Source organism: Tachypleus tridentatus, chromosome 11 (assembly GCF_004210375.1).
Source record: "Tachypleus tridentatus isolate NWPU-2018 chromosome 11, ASM421037v1, whole genome shotgun sequence".
Lineage (NCBI taxonomy): Eukaryota > Metazoa > Arthropoda > Merostomata > Xiphosura > Limulidae > Tachypleus > Tachypleus tridentatus.
In genome coordinates this window covers 99,167,989-99,193,385 of record NC_134835.1, presented here as the reverse complement: position 1 = coordinate 99,193,385, position 25,397 = coordinate 99,167,989, and the positions used below count along the sequence as shown (strand labels likewise).

At 33.0% G+C, this 25,397-nt stretch overlaps 1 protein-coding gene across 10 annotated transcripts; it reads right to left on the bottom strand.

Annotated features, from left to right (window-relative positions):
- On the bottom strand, positions 1 to 24,169 carry LOC143232883 (uncharacterized). 10 transcript variants are annotated; one of them, XM_076468898.1, is made up of 10 exons: positions 23,372 to 23,745; positions 22,872 to 23,106; positions 12,708 to 12,872; positions 10,465 to 10,587; positions 6,572 to 6,669; positions 4,528 to 4,676; positions 4,037 to 4,195; positions 2,508 to 2,586; positions 2,022 to 2,144; positions 1 to 364 (listed from the first exon to the last, which is right to left on the bottom strand). In XM_076468898.1, the coding sequence occupies exons 2-9, from the start codon at positions 23,057 to 23,059 to the stop codon at positions 2,047 to 2,049; spliced, it is 1,059 nt and encodes a 352-aa protein (XP_076325013.1). In that variant the 5' UTR covers positions 23,060 to 23,106; positions 23,372 to 23,745; the 3' UTR covers positions 1 to 364; positions 2,022 to 2,046. The 10 variants fall into 10 exon arrangements, 8 of the variants coding, with proteins under 8 accessions (XP_076325013.1, XP_076325012.1, XP_076325010.1 ...); XR_013017843.1 differs by lacking the exon at positions 2,022 to 2,144 and having other exon boundaries at positions 4,096 to 4,195; positions 23,372 to 23,741; XM_076468897.1 differs by lacking the exons at positions 2,022 to 2,144; positions 23,372 to 23,745 and adding an exon at positions 23,782 to 24,169.
- Between the last annotated feature and the right edge of the window lie 1,228 nt (positions 24,170 to 25,397).

Sequence of the window (25,397 nt, the reverse complement as noted above, 5' to 3'; positions counted from 1 at the left end):
TTTTTCCATATGTTTTTATTATAAAAAGAAAAAAACAAACAATTACAACTTTCACCTAAGCAATAAGAATTGAAGCAAAATGACCTTATGATTTTGATGAAGAATATAATAATTAATAATAGGAATAATAAGGATCTCTTGTAAGGCTTGCTTCTATTCCCAACCTAAGAAATATTCTGTTCATGTTTACACAAGAAATTAAAAAGCTATTTTTAACAAAAGTTTATAAAAAGTAAAAACACAATATTTTTACAGTTTTAAAATTAGTTACAGGGTAAATTTATCACATTCTTGTATTGCTGATTCAAATCTTGCAGGAGTTGGACACACTTTATGTGCCGAATACCACTAGCAATGTCTTCAGCTGCAAATATATAAGAATATAAAAGTGAACAGCTACACCAAGAGATCAGTATATTCACATTCCTCTCTGTTAATACATTATGAATGTATGTATGTGACCAGTGTCTGTAAATTCAAGTACAATGTTACAATTTAAATTAGATTTTCTGGAAAAAAAAACCTTGCAAAATAAATATCAAATAATATGTGACAACAGTAAAAAATAAAGCAACAATAAAAGAAACATATATTTAAGATTATGAGAGCTAATCATAAGCCACTTTTAAAAGTATATTAAAGCTCAATAAAAAAAAAGCAAATTGGAACAAGAAACAAACTTTCACCAAAAGATGTCAATGTTTAATTCTAAAATGTATAGAATCTTATGGCTCTTTCAATGGTATTAAAGTGAAACTTCTGAAACTGGATGTGCAGTTTAAAATTATTATGAGTATCTCTATTGCATAAGTAACAGTGAGCTTTATCTTTAATGCAAGAGATCATGGATCAAAGGCCACATCATCAAATTTGTTGACTTGCATTCAAAATTTTATTGAAGTAGCATTTCATTAATTTATGTCAATAATTTCAGTTTAGTATTATATATCAGTTAATTTCTTAATTTAAAAGTAACGCTTAAAATAATACATCAAAATATCAATTTTTCTGTGTGACATGGTATGTTTAATACAGCACTGGTTAAAATTAGATGTTTGTAATGTCAAAATCCTAAGTCTATAGTTTTATACGAATTAGGAAGATTTAGAGACTACACAAATACATAAATCACATTGCACTTAGATTAGTAATGAAACAGACTCAATATTTTCATAAACAATTCTTTAGTAAAAATACTTTAATAAAAAATCTGATTCTTGTGTATAAAAACTTGTAATATTTGCTAAAAGTCTACCATGTATTGATTCAAAAATTATGGTATAGATATTTAAAGTGTGCACACAAATTTGTGTATATTATACCAAGCACTCTGAGAAAAGGTTAAATCCTCTACCAAAATCTAATACTTTCTGAACAATACAGGTTTAACTGAAAGTTTCCTTACAATGATATGCAAGTGCTAACATACCTAACCACTTCCAACTGATAAATCCTGGATAAGGTACAAAAAACACTGCATTTTCTATAACTCATACTCCCCTGTATTTAAGCCTTGTATACTTCTTAACTCCATGTATGATGTGTTAACAAAACAATTTTCACTATATAAAACTTCTAAAGAAATAAATTAAAAATAATTCTTTATATCAAAAAATCCTAACTTGAGCCCTGCTTTTAAATGTTGATTCATATAGTATAGTACCAACAAGGAAGACACTTTTACTGAATAAAAAATCATATTCCATAATCAACAACAATTTCTAGCTGTATCAGATCCTACCAGAACAGGATAAAAAATGTTATCATATTGTTTTTAATATTTCTTGTCAACTTTCATTTAAGAAAGCATTTCCTGGTTCTAACAAAATAAACAACTCTCCATAATGAATCAAACTAGTTTCAAATGAAGTAATTCAATTCAAAGGAACATGATATAAAAAACAACTTATTGAAGTTACACTGCACAACAAAGTTTTTGCTTCTTGAACACTGTTGGGTGTTCCTTATAGATTTTTGGCTGCTGATCATGAAAATCACATCCAAATTTGCCCATCACGTACCATTTCATCAAAATCTTCAGTTTTGCTACAATGGAAAAACGATATCAGGGCAACTGGAATCCGTCAATTCTTGCTGACTACTGTTGAACACTGCAACGTGATGCACCAGACATTGAATACAAACTAAAATCAGGAGCAAAACACTTTTAATTATGTTGAACTTAATAGCATATTAGAAACATAAATGCAATTAAATACATTATTGCCAGTAAACAGTTAACTGTCTATTTCTGAGAGTTCCTATGTGATGAAGCAAAACGAAAACTATATTTGTGCATATCCACCAGGTACATGTCACAATCAGCAAAAACTTTTCAGGAAGCAAAATGTTTCAAAAAAATTGTTGTGCAGTGTTATGCAAAAATTCAAGTCTACCATCTTAAAATGCTATATTCTAAACTGTAATAGATGTAAACTACCATGAAATTGACACCCATTCAAAAATTCTTAATTTTTAAAAATCAAATCACAGCTTATATACTGCACCTCTTCTTCCTCTCATGTCCATAGCTCTAATATCAGCACCAAGTTGAACAAGTTTATTAATAACTTCACATTGTCCCTCCTGTGAAAAGAAAAAACACAAACCTTTGATTACTTTACATGTTACATAACCTGATGAACTTGAAAGGCATGGTACCTCTGAAAACACTTTTTATAAAATAATACAAGAACAGTTGAATCACATATTATTTTCTAAACTGTTTTAAATTATTTATGATATAAATATCCTTAAAAAACCCATTAATTCTTAAGTTACAAATGTAGTTACCTGATTACAGAAAGCTAACCTGAAATAAAATGTCATCTTGTTGCTAAAAGACAGATATAAACAACATGCCAATTAACAAGAGCTGTCTGACCATAACCACCATTAAGTTTTATTTAGTAGACTACACTAGATGCACAGAACAGCTTTAACCATCAACAACTATTGTCTAACTGAAAAATAGAATTTTACTCTCAATCTTGTAATTCATTCCCAACTCCAAATAGAATAACACATCTTTGGAACAACAGGATCAAACCATGAATCCTAAGAATCATAGTAAAGACATATTACTGAATACAAAAAATATTCAAAGTTTGTATGCTAAAATGAATTGTATTTATTTAAAACTTCTTAAATATAGATAATTACGGTATGAGCTTCAGGCAAAAAATATCTGGCCCAATTCTTTCACAGTTATTAGCTATTATAGACTGTAGAATGTTCAAATAAACTAACTGTATTTTATTTTTAAAAAATCTGCCTATATATATATATAAATACAGAAAGAAAGGCATTCACGTCAGGTGCATAAAATTGTTATAACTTCTACAAAATATTCTCTATTGTCAATATTTATTTAAACTCTTTACACTTCATTTTAAAACACAGAGATTATTAGAGTAGACACATTTCTACCAAAAAATATTTTCCTAGACTTTTCAGATACAATTATAATTTTCTAACATGTAAACATCAATAATAAATAAAATTATTGAGTTTAACAATACATAAACTAATTTTGTTTGTTTGTTTTTCAATTTTGCACAGTTACACGAGGGCTATCTGCACTAGCTGTCCCTAATTTAGCAGCGTAAGACTAGAGGGAAGGTAGCTAGTCATCACCACCCACTGCCAACTCTTGAGCTTCTCTTTTGCCAACGAATAGTGGGATTGATTGTAACATTATAACGCCCCCACGGCTGAAAGGGTGAGCATGTTTGGTGTGACAGGGATTCCAACCCGTGGCTCTCAAATTACGAGTTGAACTCCTTAACCCACCTGGCCATGCCAGGCCCATAAGCTAATTAAAAACTAGTACAACTATAGTAACCTAATTTTTCTTTTCCTTATAAAAAAAGCTAGGATTAATTTTTAACTTCAACATTAAATTACAAACATTTTAACCATGCTTATACATATTTTTTTTACCAAGTCAAAACACATTTATTAAACACCAAGTAATACTGAATCAACATTACTGTGTGTTAAAGGGTTAAGTAGCAACTTCCTTTTATGCAAATACCTTTGCAGCAAAATGAAGTGCTGTTTGTCCAAGTGGTGAAGTACTATTAATATTCATACCATACACTTGTACTAAGTGTTCACACGCTTTTACACATCCTGCTTGGGCTGCTAAATGGAGAACATTTCTTCCCAGAACATCTTGGTATGATATGTTAGCCTAAAAAACACAAAAGCATTTTTAAACTTAAGTTAGTCATGGACACAAGTTTATTCAAGTGTTAAAGTTTACTGGTAGTAAAAATCAAACTTTCAATAAAGTTGCCAAATGATACAGTTGTGAGAATCATGACAGTGATAAATTAATTACATAATAAAAAAAACAAATCATAATATGAGCAACTTTTTCATACACTAAATCATTTTTTAATTAACTTTACAATAATATTTCATGAACAGCATGATAGTTTAGGTTTTAAAGTGTTACAAGTAACAATATCTGATAATTTTGATATGTAGTTATAATAGGAATAATTAAAGTAAAAAACTCACACCATGTTTTATCAAAATATCCATAATGTCTATATAGCCTCCTCTTGATGCATCCATGAGGGGTGTGCTTCCACAACTATCCTGTTGGTCAAGGAGATTATTCTTTCTGTTCAAAATAATGTCCACTATTTTCAAATGACCATGAAGAGCTATAACCATCAGAATTATGCATCACATTTGGAATCAAACTTTCATTATCAATCAAGCTTCTGTTTGTTAATATATTCTTTAATTTTTATTACAAGCTTTACCTATAACACAAGTTGTAGGTACAAAAGCAGTTTTTATCTTTTTAGTTTTATGTATAATTCTTTATTATGTAAACTTGATTATTTTTAGAAATATCCAGCAATGTCAATATCACAAAATGAGTGATTTTTTTTAAACTGGTAAAATTTAGAAAACCACAGTACTATGATCAAAACCTTATGAGCTCAAACAATGGAAATACACATTTGGTCATCTGAAAATATTCTGACAAAAAGATCTAGGATTAACATGTTCACATGATTTGTCTCAGATGGACAGACAAACAAAGATGGGATACATTTCAGTACTCATAACCTGAGGGAGGAGGGAGTTTGGCTGACATAAACTTTTAGACTGGATTAGGGAAGATTAGGTTTCCATAGTGGAGAACAACCAACAACAAAAAAGGAAAGAATAAAAAAGTTTCAACTAGCTCGAATATCTCTATGGAAATCAGAACATTTACACAAGCAAAAAAAAAAGAAGAGCCCAATTCCATGAAATAAGATCAAAAGTCACTGAGAATAATGGAAAAGGTTGAAAAGGACTATCCTGATACAAAGAAACCATCAAAACCCAAGAATACAGAAACAAAAATTACATTCCGAAAAGTGATGAAAAAATGTGATTCAAGAAGTGTTGTTAAATTGAATATAGACTGGTATAGAAGTATAAGTAACTAATTGAACAGCAATTCTTCCAATTGAGTGTTGAAAGTATGTAGAGTCACATTAGCTTTGTAGATTATGTAAATGCAGACCATTAAATAAGAGAGGAAGTAAAAAAGATTCAACAAAAACAGTTACAAGGTCTGTGTATCTCAGGACGAGGGTTGAAATGTTTTCTGCTTTATTAATAAAAGTGTTAATACCCACACCAGCCTTCCTGAGATAAATTTTATTTCAAGTGGGTTTCTTGTCATCCTGAGTTACAAGGTCTATACCCTAGCACTTAATCAGAAGATTAACTATTAGCTATAACAGAGGTAAAAACTATATTTGAATAAAATAGTTTAATTCATTAAACACATAAGTATTTTCCTACATTCTGATTTTTGATCTATAAATATTTGGGAAATTGATTAAGTTATGAAATTTGTGAAATTTACCTTACTTTTTATCACAGAGGTAAAGATTGATCTTGTGTCACAACAAAATCAACTTTAATGAAATATACAAACTGCTAAAAAATATATGAAAAAAAAAAGACTATTGGCTGTATACATAATGGACTAATATGTGCTAAGATCACGACAATACAACAAGGTTTAATCAACAGTGTTTAAGGGTTCAACATAAGTCTATTTTCAATTAATTCACTTCAAAAGGAAAGTGAAATGAAAAACAGAATTATCAGTCTTTTCATTTCCTATTATCTCTACTCCTTATTCTTAGATAAATAAAATAAAAAAGGCCCAGAATCCTGGGAGCCAACCTTCAATCAAGTCACTTGAAAGTATAATTGGCTAAAGTATACAAATGGACTAAAAAATGGAACCCTATAATTGTGTTAAATGGTTTATAGTCTGAAAACAAATACACACATTGACCCAGGAACAAAACTATATAGGAAAATATCATGACAAATATATATCCACCTACCCCACTGGCCACCTCCAAGAATCATTTATGTGCAGATAATGTTTCTGTGAGTGGTATTTAGGACAAATAAAACAGCCAAAAGTTTGATTCAACAAACCACACATGAACATGAAAATTACATATGCATGTTATCAAAAATGTTATGTTTAAAAATAAGGCTTTAAATAATGAATTCCAGGCAAATGTTACAATACCTGCTGTGTGAAGGGGAGTTCTTCCATTTTTGCTGACTGTATCCAACTTACAGCTATTCTGCTCCACAAGATAGCTAATAATATCCAAGTTCCCTTCTCTAAATAATCATTTAGATATCTATAACACATTATACACATACTTCACTTTCTGTTACTCAAAACAGATTTCATAAAGTTTTGAGCTTACTTTATTGATACAAAAAGTTAGTTGCGTCAAAAAATTTTAGGCTTTAAATTTTCAATCAATAATTAAAAAAAAGGACATAAACAAGAATTTTTATTTCATGCACTAACAGAGTTCAGTAAAGTTTTAATAGAATTTTTTGTTTTACATACTTAAAGAATTTGTTACTGAAACATTTCCCAGTAAGTTTGAATATACAAAACTCATCTCTGAAGTAAGACAATCCTGAACAATTTCTTACACTAGCTAAAAAAAAAGTTGTTTTACTAAATAATCCAACATTTTCCTAGACCTCTTACAACTAGCTGGAAAATTTTAGTCATTTGTAAAACATAATTTTATTCACCCAAAGCTATAACACAGGGCAAGAACAATAATTTAATTCAGCTCATAATTAAGTATTTTAATAAACAACTGCCTTTCTAGTATTTTATTTTACTTATCAATCTCCAAAATATTTATTTGAAAGTAAGTAGTATTTCCCATTGAAACATGTACTTATCTAACGAGCCTAATGTCATTTTTAATAAGTTATTCACACCTTTAACTTTGTGATATTTTTAGTTAATTTATACATATGATTTATCATTTATCATATTTATTTCACTCAGTTTCAAAAGTGTACAATCAAAAACACATCAAGGTCATTCCATGTCAAATCATCCAGATTTTGGAAAATTTTCCAGGTGACCCCCTCAGAATGCCTTGAAAAAATTCATATGTGCTCATCTACCCATATAATGAAAAACTGCCAGAGATTAGATCAATATCTCTAATAGTCTCTGATTTACAGCCCTGTAAAACGTAGTTTTTTTTTTTTTTTTTGGCAAATTCATTTTCGGGCAACTTTGGCTGCTTAAAGCTGCAAGAGTAATGGTGGTAGAAGACTGACATTTGCTACACTGACTGAATTAATCCCACAGACTTCAAAAATGGTTTCAAACCAAGTTTTTCTCTCTTAGGATTTTCATAGTGAGGATGTAAAATCACCTGAAAACCCAAAATCGTAAAAAACATTGGTTTATTTAATAAGCCATAGATCTAAGACTTAATATGATACAAAACTGAATGTTTTTTTTCAAAATTCCTATAACATAGCAGTTGATAAATCAGCAATTGTTGTAATTAAAAGTCTATTAGATCTCCTGTAAAAAAATTTAGTTGCATGCAACTTTTTATGATGTGGCTAAAAATAGCCCTACTTCAGGCCACAGTTTGACCATGTCACCAGTTATTCAGCCTTTTCAGATTTTTACCATATATTCTAACATCTCTGAAAATGATCTACAAAAAAAAAATCAGGATGGTGTTCAACCTACTTTTTGAGTTATAATTTTTAAAGTATCCTCTGACCATATGTTGTTTACTTGACAAAAAAAACTTCACTCCAGGTGTGTTACTGTGTGCAAATATATCCATACAATTTTGAAAAAAATTTATTAATCCCATTGAAATATTCTAATCAGCCTTTACTATATATTCTTACATCTCTGAACATGATCTCAAGACATCAGTGTTGTTAGCATGTGTATTCTGTCAGATTGTCTGAAACACGACACAGTAGCTGTTCACGCCTTCATTACCACAGCATTAAGCCATGTTAAACAGAATTATCCAAACACAGAAGAGATCATTTATTTCAGCGATGGAGTTGGGGGTACTGTAAAGAGGCTGGTGGCTCGTTCAAGCTTACAATTGCCTATAAATAATCAAATTTTAAGTGTCTCTGATATGTACCATTGGGCATAAGACCACATTCAAGGCATTCAGTTCTTTCTTGTCAATCAGGAATCAGTCCTGCAGAATTGTGTAAAGTTTGATCTACTTTAGAGCTTTGAAAAATGCAAAACTGTGGCAGATATTAGGTCACATCATAGCTTTATTCCCCACTCTACCAACAAATTGTATATGAGAAGGTTATCAGATGATGATATGTACACAGTTGTAACTGTTGGTAGTAGCACTGAAAGTGATGCTGCAGCAGCTCAAATAGGGTCTAATGATAGCAATGACAATTATCAGCCAGGGAAATATGTGGCATGCATATACGATCATGAATGGTATGTGGGAAACATAAAAGATAGATCAGATGAGCATTCCGATGTGTTGGTGTCACTTATAAAGAAATCAAGAAACGAACTGTTCTCATGGCCTGCAAGGTCACGTAAAGATGAAAGCTGGATTCCTTTCCAACATATTCTTTGTCTGTTAAGTGCACCTACCGTGCAAGGCAGTATTGCTCGCCACTATGTTCTAAGCCAAAGTGATCTCAACATAATCAAACTCAAAATTCAGAAATTTATTCAAGTTGTCTGAACAAACCAATGTTTATTTAATGTTGTTGAGGCTAATTTATTGCCAAAGCAGTTTTTGAAACATTTCATTGTCACGATTATTGCAGTTTGGTATGACTACAATCTTTTTCAGTTATTCCCTGCTGTAGCACTGTGCTTTTTGTGTCTGATTTACCTTTGTATTTAATATATTATGAATCTTAAACTCAGCCATATCTGCATAACTATAATGCATACACAATATATTTGCATTGCCATGTGATCTAACTAGTTATGCCAATAAACTTGTTCAAAAATGAATTAATTCTTTCTTGTTTCTTACAACTTCATTATTTAACATTGTGAAAGGCTGGTTAGAATATTTCAGTGGGATTCTTAACATTCTGTCAGGTATTTTTCAAAATTGTATAGATATATTTGCACACAGTAACACATCTGAACTGAATTTTTTTAAATTAAAAAAGGTATGGTCAGAGGATACTTTAAAAAATTATAACTCACAAAGTAGGTTGAACACCATCTTGATTTTTTTTGTAAATCATATTCAGAGATGTTAGAATATACAGTAAAAATCTGAAAAGGCTGAATAACTGGTGACATGGTCAAACTGTAGCCTGAAGTAGGGCTATTTTAGCTAAATCATAAAAAGTTGCATGCAGCTAAATTTTTTCACAGGAGATCTAACAGACTTTTAATTACAACAATTGATGATTTATCAACTGCTATGTTATAGGAAATTTGAAAAAAATATTCAGCTTTGTATCATATTAATTCTTAGAGCTATGGCTTATTAAATAAACCAATGTTTTTTACGATTTTGGGTTTTCAGGTGATTTTACATCCTCACTATGAAAATCCTAAGAAAGATAAACTTGGTTTGAAACCATTTTTGAAGTCTGTGGGTTTAATTCAGTCAGTGTAGCAAATGTCAGTCTTCTACCACCATTACTCTTAAAGCTACCTTTAAGCAGCCAAAGTTGCCCAAAAATGAATTTGCCAAAAATAACAAAAAGTTAAATTTTACAGGGCTGTAAATCAGAAACTACTAGAGATATTTATCTAATCTTTGGCAATTTTTCATTATATGGGTAGATGTGCACATGTGAAATTTTTCAAGGCATTCTGTGGGGGTCACCTGCAGCCCCCTGGATGATTTGGCATGGAATGACCCGTCATAAAATATTACCTTTTAGTGAAAAATATCTTAATACTAGTTTATTCTACTCACTAATCTCCAAACTGTTCTATTTGCTGGAAAAAATACTTCTAACAGAGAAGAAATTAAATAAGTGATCCAGTTTAAAAATTTTATAAACAAAAGAAAATATTAAGAAAAATACTGAAGGGCCACTCACAATAACTTGTCAACTTTTTTCCTTGATTACACCTAACCAAACTAAATTAAAGCAATTTACCTGCAGGCAATATGGAAGCTATTCCATCCATCTTTATTCTGAAGGAGGAGATTGGCTCCACATTCCACAAGGGCTCTGATTACACTGAGATTATTTTTTGTACATGCCAACATCAAAGGTGTCCTGAAACAAAAGAATGAACAATAATAACTGTAAAACCAGTTTCTTAAATGTATTGGTTTGTGTAACTTCAAAGAAATCATTTTACTTTTGTGATAAATTGTTTAACCAACAACTGCCTGAAAAAAATTGAAAAATAGTTCATATTTTGATGCACTTACATGAATTGGTTTATGTCATCTTAGGATTTTATTAATTGCAATAAAATATCAACTATCTTCAAACAGCTCAGAATTAAAGTTTTATTAATTTGTGTTTATACTACAGAGGGAGCAATAAGTACGTTCACCAAAGGATTTTTAATTCATTTTATAATTTCTATTTTCCTAACTGTTGTTTGATTTACTACCTCCAAAAATGGCTCATTGATTTAGAAAGAGCATAGGATTTTTGTACCGAAAACATGAAAATGTACACAAAAAGAATGGAGAAGAATACGCTGAACACTTTCTTTATTAAAGAAAGTGTTTTGTAAAATAACAAGAGACTTGTTTGATTGCCTCTAATTGGTTATAGCAACAACATACTATATTTTGTATTATACACATCACTAAATAAACCTTGGTTCATAATTTGTTAAGGCACACACTGTACCCATTTTCTGAATACAAGTGCCACTTCAAGAAGAATATAACTGTCTATAAATATGTACCAAATGTATGTGCATTTTAAAATATACAACATTATAGGTATGCAGATGTCACCAATACTACATTAATTGAAACAAAATTTAAAAAGTTCCAAATCTGCTTGAATAACAACCTACAAATGGAAAGTTTATGACAGAACATGATAAAAAACTAGTTTTCTTAAATATCTTATTTTAATTAAAATCATGGTTTGCTGCTTTTTGTAATATAATAGACATTAATTGTATTTATTTTTATAGCTTTTGTACCAGAATATACAAAATGTGATCACTGTTTAAAAAAAAAAAAAGTTTATATGGTAGCTAATAATGTGTTGTTAAAATTGAATCTAAAATAATTAAAAATGAGTTAGTTATTTAAGTTCCCCAAACAGCAAGTTGAACAAGAAAAAAACATTCATTTTATCACCCTTCAAAAATACAAAAGACAGCAATTGTAATTCTGACAAAGATCAAATGAAAAGTTAAGTGACTGCTTGTTAAGCTTACACCCACAAACTGAAATTAAATTTATTTTTTACAACCCAATTCAGAATTAAACAGCCTTTCTTGTTCAAAGATGGAATTCATTTTTAACAACACATATATATAAATGGTGGTTTTAAACTGAATTAAACCTTCATTGTTTGGTATTACCTGTCACTGAACACACAGCTTTTTAAAGCAACAAATTTCAGATAAAAAGTACAACAGTGTAGGATAACAAAACCAGCAGATTTTAACAAAGAAACTAATAACAAAAGAAAGAATGCACAACATTAATTAAAATTCAGTGATGATGAGAAAACCCACTTGCAGAGAAATATAAATGTAAAAACATCTGATGTGGGTTGAGAAATGTATTTTTTTTTATTTATATAGACATGAAAAAATTTCTCAACCCAAACCAGGCATTTTTACATCTATAATTAAAATTCAGAGTTTTAGTTCCAATACACTACTACAAACATCATCTGAACAGTTTTTTTTTCATACAACAAAAGCTGAAAATGCTATTAATGTAAAGAATCAAGTCTAATTATTTATACTTTTTACACATTCAACTGGTTTGGGTTACGTTTAAGTACCTGTATGATTTTGTTTACAAACTTTATATTCAGATTATTTGAAAAATTTCTCTGAAATTTCAATATATATAGGTCTTCTAAAACCAACAACAGATTTAAAATGTCATTCATTATGTGGTAGTTACAATTCCACACAGACACGTGTAGTAATTAAAAAAACACTAATGAATGTGTGTACCAATTATAAAGATGCTTACAGCATGGCATTAATTACCTAATATTAGAATAAAGCTTATATATAAATGAAAGTTTATGTATAGCTCCACAGCTGTTACTTTTCTGAAGCAATCTCAAAAGGAAAAAACCTTTTACGTCTATAACTAACTCATGTTAAAAACCAATAAAATTATTTTATGGGTAAAAAAAATGTTTGCTACATCTGTAGTTCCTGTGACTAATTAACTTACCAATCTGCACGCTTCAGACTGTCCACGTCAACATTAAGAGACAAAAGATATCGAACACAATCTGTCTGACCAGCCTGAGCAGCTTCGTGTAGAGGACGTTTTCCATCTAGGTTAGCTTGTTCAAAATTTACATAACCCTTCTGCTTTTCTTCATCATTTAGATACCTAGAAGTTCAAATGTTAAATTCAAAAGTGGTTCTTGCTTTCCTGCGGAACAAAAAAAAACCTAGAGTTTCAAATAATAATATGGTGAAGGGGTGAGGATATATAATAAATTAACAAACGAGTACTAGGTCACAAAGGAAAACCCATGGCTTATATCCTTACTAGGGATTTGGAGTTGGGTAGCCTGATACGAAATTTAGAAAACTGCATCCTTCTCACACAAAAGGATAAAACCATAATATGAAATAAGTAATGTTACACAAACGTGTGAAGGATCATTCACATCTTCACGTGCAAAATCTCCTACAGGGAACATGAATAATCAGAAGAAAGAGAAGCCATGAAAAGACAAACTTGATGGGAAGAGATGCAAAAAATAAAAAAGGAATACGAGTAATTACAAACAGAACACATTAACCAGGATAATTTTATAACCAAACCATTCATATGGAAGGAGAAAAAGTACTAAACAAAAAAAACTCCCATAGGTAGAATAAATATTGTTGATTACTGTGAAATAGATCAGACGACTTAATGAAATAATAATAAACAGCCCCTACAGGATAAAGGAAATGACTGGAGAAGAAAGAGAAGGAGGCTCATTGAAGAAAATGTTCAATTGCCTTCCAAAGTATCCTAAATTTTGTGAAGGAATGAGTGGTCAGGAATAGTGTCCACCTGTCCCTGGGATAAAATATGCTGCAAGTGTCAAAGGCAAAAATGTCAAGAGAAAAATAGAGCATGGAACCGATAGCCAGCAGTGTCAATATCCTGATATCAAAACAAGATGTTTCAATCAATAAAAGGAACCAAAAAGAAGGATAACAGATGCAAAATGCTCAGAAGAGACTCATAAGAAACATCAGTTGCCAGAACAGTAAAGTCTGGAACTGCAAGCCAAGACAGTGGCAGCTGGTGCTGAAGGTAGTCAGACTACCTAGAAATCCTAGAAAATTGATTCCTGCATGGAAATAATTCAGTCTATGTAAGATAGTCAACTGGCTACAAGGACCTAAATTCCTGAGACATGGCAGACTGGCAACCAAACATGGTAGTCCTAGACCTGAAAAAGTAAGTCTAGAGCAAAGAAAAATAAAAAAAAAGACCTGAAAACAGATATCTCCCTACTGATAAATGGAAAAAAATGACAATGGAGGTGTCAGAACTACTCATGACATGAAGACCAGATAAATTAGTAGGAAGATGATAGCAAATCCATAAAGCAACCAATACCTCAAGAATGTTGGTATGAAGAGAGCTCTCCTCTGAAAACCAGATTCTTGAAATGGATCAGGTGTCCAGATTGCAGCCCACCTGTAATAGAGAAATATCATTTGATAGGTTTAGATTGTAGGTTTCACTGTTGCCAAGTGCAAAGCTGCATGATGTTTTGCTTGTGTTGCATTTATCATGGGTATGAAAATCCAAATATTTCAGCATTTTAAGCTCCCTAGCTGACCACTGATCCACTAATGAACTTTAAGAAGATGCTAGTCAATGATTGTTTGGTTGGTTTGATGTTTTATGGCACAAAGCAGCAAGGCTATCTGCACCAAACATCCAGTAAAAAGTTAAAATCAAATTTAGTAAAATCCATACAAGGAAATTTATGTAGAACAAAACAAAGTTTAAAAAAACATAAATAACATTAAAACCAATGTTTACATCTAGTCTACAGCAGTAAGAGAAAAACTATAGAAATACAAGTTGTAAAGGACTTTGTGTAGCATAACTGTAATTATCACAACTTGCCAGAAAGACTAACAGGTAAGTTCAAAAACCACCACCATCAATCACACAAAGTTGGCCTTTCCGGTTCTGGTTCCGAATTATTTGGCATTATGACCATTTTCAAAAAGTACTAAAAGTTTTAAAAAACTTGCAGCAAAATTTTAATTATAACTTGCCAGGATGACTAATGGGTAGTTCAAACAGAACCATTAGTCACCTGAAGTTGGCTTTTCCAGTCCTGGTTTCGAGTTATTTGATGTTATGGTCATTACCTAATTTCAAATCAAACTAGATGGACAACAATTCTTAAAAGGGAATCTCATTAACCTGTTCAGTGCCATAGACGAGATAACTCATCCAAACCGATAGGTAACAAAGTGCCACTGATGAGATAATTCTTTCTCAATAATACCTAACTTCAAGGCTAGATGTCAGTGCCATACATTCATTTGACCTACTTAAAAATTACTTAATTTTGCTGAAAAAAACCAGCATAGAAGCTGCCATAGCAGCTGAAATACTTGGCAGTCAAGGTTAAAAAAGGTCTAATGTATAAATTAAAAAACTTAAATAGCATTAAAAAGATTAATGGCCTTTGAAAAACTAAAAACTTTTCCAAGGTGGACAGTGTCATTATCACCAATAACACTGTCTAACGTCATTGATAAACACTGAAAGAAAACATATTTAAAATGGTGCCAACATTGATAATCATAACGATGGCAAGACAGTAAAATGTGGCTTATTGTGATTTGAGTGTTACACAGACAACACATTGGTGCATTAGTCCCAGAAATAAAGAAAATGATAGTTAAAAATTTGTGACCAATGCGTAGTCTAGTTAGAACAACTTCCTCTTTCCAATCCTTACAGAAGCAAGACAGCCAAAGTCCAATAGAGGGTTTTATTTTGAAAAGTTTGTTTTCACATTGCTCACTCCAAGTAGACTGCCAACTGGCATGAAGCCGAGCCTTGAATACAGGGCCATAGCTCATGTATGGAACAGGCACAGCGGTAATAATGCCAGAGCAGATAGATTAGGCTGCGGTGTTGGCTAGCTTGTTCCCACAAATACCAACATGGCCTGGTATCCAGAAAAACTGGACAGAAGAAGATGTTAAACAGAAATGGGCCAGTCAACTTTCAATATCGGAGAGAACAGGGTGTGAACTAAATGTGAAGCGATTCCAGGGCCAGTAGAGAACTAAGTGAGTCAGTAAAAATAGTGCAGTTTGAGTACTGTTTAGCTTCTATGTGATCTGGGGCAAGAGAAATGGCAAACAGTTAAGCAGTGAATACAGAAGATCTAGAGAGGATTCTGCATGCAACTACCAAACCACAATAAACCATGGCAGAGCCCACACAATCACCTGATTTTGAACCATCTGTATAAATAGGAGTGGAAGGATGGTTCGAAAGATGTTCAGCAAATAACAGACAGTATTTCAAATTGGGAGTGTCTGCTTTTTTCAGATGACTTAAAGATAGGTCACATTTGGGGACTGTAAGAAGCCACAGTGGGATAGGTTGAATAGTGGATACAGCAATGCTATCCAAGGACAGACCCAATTCAACCAACTGTACCTGGATACGAAGGCCAAAAGGAGCAATAGCAGATTTTCTATTCTGGAAAAGTATGGCCCATCGAGGAAGGAAAACACAATCCCAGGTGGGATGCTTTGGTAAGGTACAAAGTTTTGAAGCATATAGTAAAGACAGTTGCAAACAGCAGAGGTGCAAAGAAGGTTCATGAGACTCTATGTATAAGCTCTGCACTGGGGCTTTCCACACTTCCCCATCTATCTGCTCCCCAAATGGTGGCAGAGAAGAAATGGAGGATTTCAGTGTTCTTGTACATTTGAACCATAGCTGCTTGATGTCAAAGATAAGCCCCAAGAACTTTATCTCATGGACTACAGGTAGCACAACTTCACTGAAACAGAGTTCAAGATCAGGGTGAATACCCCATTGGTAGCAAAAGTGCATGCAAACAGTTTTAGAGAAAGAAAAGTTAAAGCCGTTTGCTGTGGTCCACTTTAGTAAACAACTGAGGGCAGTCTGTAGCTGCCACTCAATATACCTCATGTTTGACAACTGACATGAGATGTGAAAGTCATTGACATAGACCCCGTTTGCAACAGTTAGAGAGAGTTGTTTAGAGATGGCATTCATATTCATACTGAAAAGTATGACACTCAAAACACAGCCCTATGGGAATCCAGGTTCCTGCAGAAAAGAATGGGAAGTGTAGAACCCACATGAACTTGGAATCTCCTGTCCATTAAAAAAATGTTAATAAAAATGGACAAATGGCCAAGTAACCCATATATATGGAGGTCTTGTAAAATGCCATACCTCCCTGTTGTATCATAAGTCTTCTCAATGTCAAAGAATATTGATACAAGATGTTGTCATTTAAGAAAGGTTTCTCTGATTCACGTGTCAAGTCGAACCAGATTCTCCTTGGTGGAGAGCTATTATCACACCCCACACTGGGTGGGCGAGAGCAAGTTGTCAGATTCAAAGAATCAAACAAGATGAGTATTAACCATCCTCTCTTATATTTTACAGACAGCTCATTAGCAATTGGATAGTAGTTTGAAGGAATTTTGGGATCTTTCCCATGCTAAGAGAAAGGTAGGGCAATAGCCTGGTGCCAGGCATCAGGAAAACTTTCTCCTGCCAGATCTGGTTATAAACAATCAGAAGAATAGCAAGAGAAGCAGGAGACAGATGATGCAGCATTTCATAGTGTACATCATCAGGTCAAACTGATATACTGCAAGACCGATGAAGGACCAGTTTGAGTTCTACCAGCGTAAAGGAACAATTATAGTCATAGATACAATCAGCTCAAAAGAAAGAGATGATCGTCCTGCACGAGTCTTAATGGCTGAAAAGGTGGAGGAAGAATCAGAAGTGCTAGATACCTAGCAAAAGCTTTCACCTAGAATATAGGTGATGTTCCAAGTATCAGCTACTTCCTGGCCACCAGAGACCAAGATCAAGAGAGGGACAGAATTATACTGCCCAGTAACCTTCTGAATCTTGTCCCAAATGACTTTGGAACTGGTGGTAGAAGAGATGCTGGTTGTGAACTTTATCCAAGATTCCTTCTGCCTTTGACATCTTACCCACTGGAAAGTGATGCAATGCGAGAGTGAGATATACCTACGAAAAGTATCCCAGGCCCGATTTTGAGCTTTCCATGCCATGTGGCAGGCAGGATTCCACCATGGACAAGGATATCATGGAAAACATGTTGAGGTTTTAGGAATACACTGAGCAGCTACTTGTATGGTAGAGTCAATTACTGCTGCCATATAGGCATCTACTGATGACTTACAGACAATGGCAGGATCAAGTACTACAGGAGCAGTAAAAGAAGGCCAGTTTGCTTGATCCAGCTTCCACTAGATGGCATGGACCATGGCCTGTCTCTCTCAAAATTATAAGAAAATAATCCTTGTCGATTATTGTCAACCCTCCATGAAAATGGGAAAACAGTGATGGGGAGCAAATTGAAATATTAATAGCAGAAAAGGACTGACTATGTGCATGAAAATTAATAGAAGATCCAGTATTGAAAAGAGAAAGGTTGTGATCAGAGAGCATATGCTCCATGGAGTGACCCCTCCTATCAACATCAGTACTTCCCTAGAGGGAATGATGTCCATTAAAGTCCCCCAGGAGTAGAAAGGAAGATGGCAACTGTTCAATGAGAGCATCAAGGTCTGATTGATCATAGATCTCTCCAGGTGACAGGTAAAGAGAACAAATAGTAATGGTATGACCCAAGGAAATACGAATGGCAACAGCCTCCAAGGGTGTGTCAAGTGGCAAACACAGGGTGGGCACATATTGATCAACCAACAGTGCCACCCCTCTATGCACTCATTCATCACACAGCCTGTTATTTCTGTACAAAGAAAACTGCCAGCAGGTTTCAGAAGTATTTCCTGTAAGGAGAGACATACAGGATGGTAGGAAGCAATCGTTTTTTTGATGTCATCCAGATTAAAATGTAAATCTTGCCAGTTCATTTGTATCAAGGTGGCCATTTTTATTTATGTGTAGGTGAATTGGGTAAAGAACCATTCTGTTTACAACCATGTCTTTTTTCTTTACTGTCTTTATTCGAGGGAGGTCTATCAACCTCCATGGATCCTGCCCAAGGTTTAATGGAAAAGGATTCCAGCACCTGAGGACATGAACGAATGATTGTTTTGCATCTTGAGGTGGAAGAAGAAAATGCACCCAAGGAAATGCCCAAACCCGGAACCAAAAGAAGTGAGTCTTGAGATTTGCTGAAATGTATGTTAGGAACAGAGATGGGTGTTGAAGTTGATTCACCAACTTTTTTAACCGTGGAGATCAAAAGACTTTTCATTTGGTTTGAGAACAATTCTTTTGGAGGCACAGAGAGATCTGTCTGCACTTCTGCTATAGTAGTGGAATGAAGTGCAGCAGCATACGTCTGAGATGAAGTGGTGGACAGCAACTTTCAAGTCCCAAGGCAAGTAATAATGAATTCAAAGTAGCATGAGATGTAACCTCAATAGGTATATTCCCAATTGACTTTGAATGCAAAAGGAGTTCACAGTGTTGAAATGTGGATGTTTCCACCAATATTTCACTAGATCGAAGCTTCTTTACTGACTCTGGAGATCCAGCATGTCCCTCTTCTCACTCCTGAATGAAAAAGGGAGACATTTGCCCTAAAGGTTTGTCTGAAAGAGAATGTAGTATAAAAAAATGAGGTACAACAGGTGGTAGAGACGTTGAAGATTGCTGCTTAGAATCTTCAAGATGTGTTTGTTTACCTATAGACTGTTTTCTTCACAATTTTATTTAAGTTTTTGTTTGGAGGATCCATGAAAAAAAAGGAATATTTTGCCCACTGAACCCACCCACCATGGAGCCCTATGAGTGGATGCACTACAATGCCAAACAAGGACACTGCAGCAATGCCAGGGTTTCATGAGCACTATACCCAAACACCAGCATTAGATATAATGTCCACAACACCTTTTGAGATCATCCAACACTAGTACTTGGCTGACCCTAGCCCAAGTGGACCAGCTGACTGACCCAAGTGGGGCCACCTCAAGGCTGTCCGTCTACAGTAATTCAAGGCCAAAGTGGTGTGTCAGGGTTGGACCTCTCAACCACCAGGATCCTCTCTTTCCCTTCACAGATCAACATGCACGTCAAACACGTGGGTAGATATTTAGATCCCAGAAGAGGTAAATGGAAAGAACAGAACCTTCCCTGCAAGGTCCCCTCACCACATGCAGGAATCCACACTGAGGGGCAAGTCAGTGAGAGGTGAAAAGGAGATGGGAAAGACACAAGAGAAAGCAATGGATCTCTGGATAGATTAGCATTGATCTATGAAAATCTACTGATAGGAATGGATATGGACATGCTCAAGAGGATGTGACAAAACCTGTACATTGGATTAAAACAAAGGAAAACAATACCATGAAGGACGTCTTGGAACAAACACTGTAATTGATATTACAATATTATAAATGTGATTTAAAAGAAAAATAATCAAAGTTAAGATAAATTGAATCAAAATTCAAACTGGAATATTTGAAATTTTCTATCTTTGTCTCTCATACCAAAAAAATAAAAGACTAACCTGTAAATGAAAGTCTAAAATAATCAGCATAAACTGCCTCTTAAATTCTTATGAAAAATATGTCTATAGAAAGCAGTGCTACAGGAAAACAAGTCTTCATTCAAGGGATTAACTCCAATGGAATAGGTACTGTCCTCCTGACAGTGGAATATTACATTTTAATAATAATCACATTGTAGACACTCACAGTCAATGATAATATTTGTAGAGGTTGGAGTTCCATTCAAGGCTTGTGGAATGAGTAAAACATCTTCCTGACAGATGTGCAAGATTCACAAAGATAAGTACCATTACTGAGAAGAAAAACTTAAAAAGAAAGAATATATTCTTTCTTAATAATATTCCTTGTTTCTATACATCAAGGACTTCCAATTTTAGCTACATTTACAATTTTATCTGTATACAGTATACTATCTCACATAAATGACTAATATACTTAAAAGTTTGTCCCAAACATATCCGGTAGACTTACAATGGTACAGATACAATTCTTTTTTGTATATTTACAGATATTACTTATAGTAGCAAACATATAGAATAACCCTTACTCCACTGTAATTTGAAATACAAAGATGTGTTCTTTGGACATGAAGTGGTGCATAGAATATCTCGATGTTTTCTTAGGAAAGCAAATATGCACCTTCACATCTGCCACAACAGTTAAATGAATAAATGAATCCATTGTATGCATCTGTGTAAATATATCTTTTGGTACAATATTCACAGCATAAGCATGCCAAACAGATACAGGAAAATGAAAGACATTTCCTTCGATAAATCAACCACCTCTGTATATCATTAATTATAATGTACTGCCATCAGAGGGCATGATATGTAGATATTGACAACACAATCTCGTGTAAATATATTGATTGACAAGTGTGAATGTGACTGATTAAAGTGCAACATAATTTTTTTTTTATTTTTGAACAGTTTTCATCTAAGGTAACCACTAACCATTTTATGGCAACAAAGTAGATATTTCAAGAAATTAAAACCTTAACTAATTTAAACAATGAAGAATTACAGACAACTGAATACTCCATAAAAGAAACATAGTTCAATTGATTAATTTTTTATAAAACATGATCAATTTTCTATGAGACTTAAGTTAATAGGCCCCAACTCTTGTGTAATCATCTTATCCCATACATATCACACATTTCAATCACAGGGTTTAGCCAAAATGTGTGGCATTGTTCTACACTAGTTTGTAACACTGTCCTAAACCATATAAAAATTGCACATAACACAGCCTTCTCAATCCTTTAGAGAGCATTTAAGTAATAATTTAAATGTAGTGTCTACTTTAACTTGGAGTCATTATAAATTTGATAAGGTCCATTTTATCTCACCTCGGATATCCATTTTCTACAACCTCTAAAGAAGCATTATTTAAATATCTTAAAAAAAGACTGTCCAGCTTTTGTTTTAACTATAAATTATGTTTATAATAAAACATAGTTCAAAAATAGAGCCTGTAATAGTGTTAAACTACATAAGTCATGATTTGAGATATATCCATTCAAAACCTATTTTCACTTCAATAAGTACAATAATCAATTCACAGGCATGTCTTCTAACATTTAAGTGCTTTACTTGTATCCATATTAATATTCTACAGATCAGAATGGTAAAATGTGGTTGGTTAATTGTTGATGGTAGTCCAATAATTTGTGAAATGCTACTACACCACATCGTAATGTTGTGACCACTTCTATTCAAATGTTTTCTTATTCTACGGAACTTTCATGGTCTTAGTAACTAGGCCAGAACATAAAATGAATTCCATGTGAGGAAAATACTGATACTGCCTCTACTGAAGCCACAATTGTGAAATTTTCTTATTTCTTTAATAATTATCTGGAGAATAAAAGTTTCTATTAACTTTATTATCAAAATCCCTCTAGTATGCACTAAAAATTCTCAAAAACACCAAAGTAAATATTCATGGAAAAATAATATCTGAGCCTAAATATAACCCCTCACATCCATATATCTAACTAAAAAAACTTTACAAAAATCAAAACTAACAGTGTAAGCCTGGCAAAACATTCCACAAGCTTATAACCAGAACTTAAAGCACTTATTTTGTCTGCATGCAAATCTGAAAGCTTAAATCTGCTGTTTCAAATATTCATATTTGTATTCTAATACTTTCATTCCACTACTTAAATATATTATCCATTAGAAACCTGGTCAAACCCCTGACAATTTAGAATAACTGAACAAAGTCTTCTTTAATGATAACTAATGTAAAATTTTGAGTCTTCTTGCAGCTTAAGTGACTTCAATCAAGTATAATTCTAGTAAACCATACCTTCTAACACACTGAAATCCATAATGTAGTTAAGGCATTTGAACTGAACGTAAAATTCCAAATGAAACTTCATCACCATGGCCTTATATATATGTAGGTTTAAGTCCAAATTCTTACAAACACAATTATGAACTCTGTCTGCTCTTTTCACTACAGACAAACACTAAATATTAGACAATAGAGTTTTCACAGGTATTAATACAAAAGGTATCATGTCACGTGAACAGTAGTCTAGAATATGGGTAATATCTGTATACAAGTCAGCTGATACAGAATCACACCACTAATGATTAGTACTTACTTTAAGATACCAAGTGCACCATTTCGTGCAGCAACATGTAACACTGTATCTCCAGACTTCTCATGATAAATATTTGCCCATGGAACAGGGTCATAATCCTTGTTCTCTAAGATAAACTGGTGAAACTTTTGAGGGTTATCTTCCTGAGCTAGATGAAGCAGCCTGAAGAAAAACTGTGACCTTCTCATAGTTTACTTCACTCAATTACAAAAACTCAATGCTCACCAGTGATTTACTGTGGTTTTAAAGAAAAGAAAATTATTTTCAACAGTAATTCCATTAGAAAATATAAGTAGCACATATGAAACTGCAATAAGTAGTTTTATTTGAAAATTAAATGAAACAAAAAATACAAATCTTTTTCACTGGAAAATGTTCAGACACAGTTTATAAATATACTTTCTTTTTTATAAGGTCTTCCTTGCACTCTTCTTTCAAACCATTAGTTCACGTTTTACATCACAAATTTAGTTGTACGTAAAATACGAGTTTTAATTTACCTTCAGAACGAACTCAAAGGCTTTATACGTCTCATATTTGTGACATAAAAACTAAAATTTAAAAAAATATTTAACTATATCATACCGGAATACTAATACTATTACATTCAGGGTTTTACATTTGCTTTTTGTGTGTTAATTTATAACTTTCTCTGCACAAGTAACCAGAAAATTTAGCCTACAGTTAAGACTAATCTATAAATCACTTCGCTGTATCATCGACCTAACGAAATGTTTTAATGCTGTATCGGTAATTTTCCGACCTTCTGCAATACCACATAGCATTTTCAATCACATTCACAGATTTAAAGATTATTCTAATAAATATATGACAATATTACATGTTATATACTTATGTCATTCACACAGGGTTGTTAATAAATTTTACTACAGAATATTATAAAACTCACTTAACTTACTAATTCTTGTGCTATAACAATCATAACCATGTAACTGCTAAAACTAAAGTTGTTAAAATAGCACATTCTCATAACGCCTTTAATGAGCGTCTTACACATTTTGTAATTACAATGGGAACAGTCCTTTGGGTTTTCTGGCGCATCCAGAAAAGATATGCTTCCTAGGGAGTTTTAGTAATTTGCTCTGATGAAGAACACTGAACAAGTATATTCACACAGAATGTATTTGTTTGTTTGTTTTTGAATGTCGTACAAAGCTTCTTGAGGGCTATCTGTGCTAGCCGTCGCTAATCTGTGTAAGACTAGCGGGAAAGAAGGTAGTCATCAACCACCCACCGCCAACTCTTGGGCTACTCTTTTACCAACGAATAGTGGAATTGACCGTCACATTATAACGCCCCCACAGCTGAAAAGGCGAGCATGTTTGGCGAACCCGCGACCCTCAGATTACGAGTCGCACGCCTTAACACGCTTGGCCATGCCGGGCCTCACACAGAATGTAACAATTTTCACCTTAATAATGTTTTATTTGCTGAAATATATTTTGATAATGAAAGTTGGAATTAACCAATGATTTCAAACTCCTATAACAATATCATATGGATGCATTACAAAACACAACGATGATATTTGGAGTTTTCTGTTGATCATACCAATACGTTCTTGTCGGTTTTTGTGCACGTCAACTTCCACTGTTGCTTCAATATAGACTCAATACTTAAAACACACTATCTTTCAGTGATACTAATCGAAATTGGAACTAACATAATATGACGGTTTTTTAATGTTGAAATAAAGTTGGAACGTTTTATTTCACTTTGTGTGTGTATGTCTGCAAGATGAATATCAGGAAAATGAATAAAAGTTTTCAGAAAAATAAGAATTTGTACGATGTAGAAGATAAATGCAATAAAATATATTCATTATAAAACGCAACACTGAAACTGAAATATCGCTAGACAAAATAAATCTGTTGCTATTTCAACGCTGTGTTTTACAGTGATTTTACTTTGTTGTTGATTTTCTTAAAGTTGCTAGATTCAAATTTACAGTAATCCGTAAGCAAACCACAACAAATGTCACGTCTCTTACACAAGTTGTCTTATTGCATTTACTATATATGGAAGAAAAGCCGTCCTTTTATCCCACGATATTTCGGCCATTGCGGTAGCGATTTACACATAAGTTGCATGAGAAATAACATTTTCTGTCGCGACAACAAACTTCGCCTTTTTAAAATTGTTTCAACTATACATATATATATATATTGTGACGAGTTTACTACTATATATCTACTTTAATATCAATATTTTTTTAAGCTGAACTTATATCTAGAAATGTATGTTTCTTTCTCTTCGTCCTCAGAGAGTCAGGTGCATTTGACCTCTTCTTCCTATCTGTATTACCAAATTCCCGCTTATTCACGAAAGTTGTAGTAGATTCTCGAGTTTAAGAATCATCAATGTACGTGTGTACATAAACACCAGTGTATCGTCAGTACTGTTGTGCAGACTGAAATTTCGAGAAAATCTTCTTACTCCTATAAATAAAAACAATCGCAGTGCACCAAGAGACGGTATATATTATTTGTTTGCTACAGTTTATAT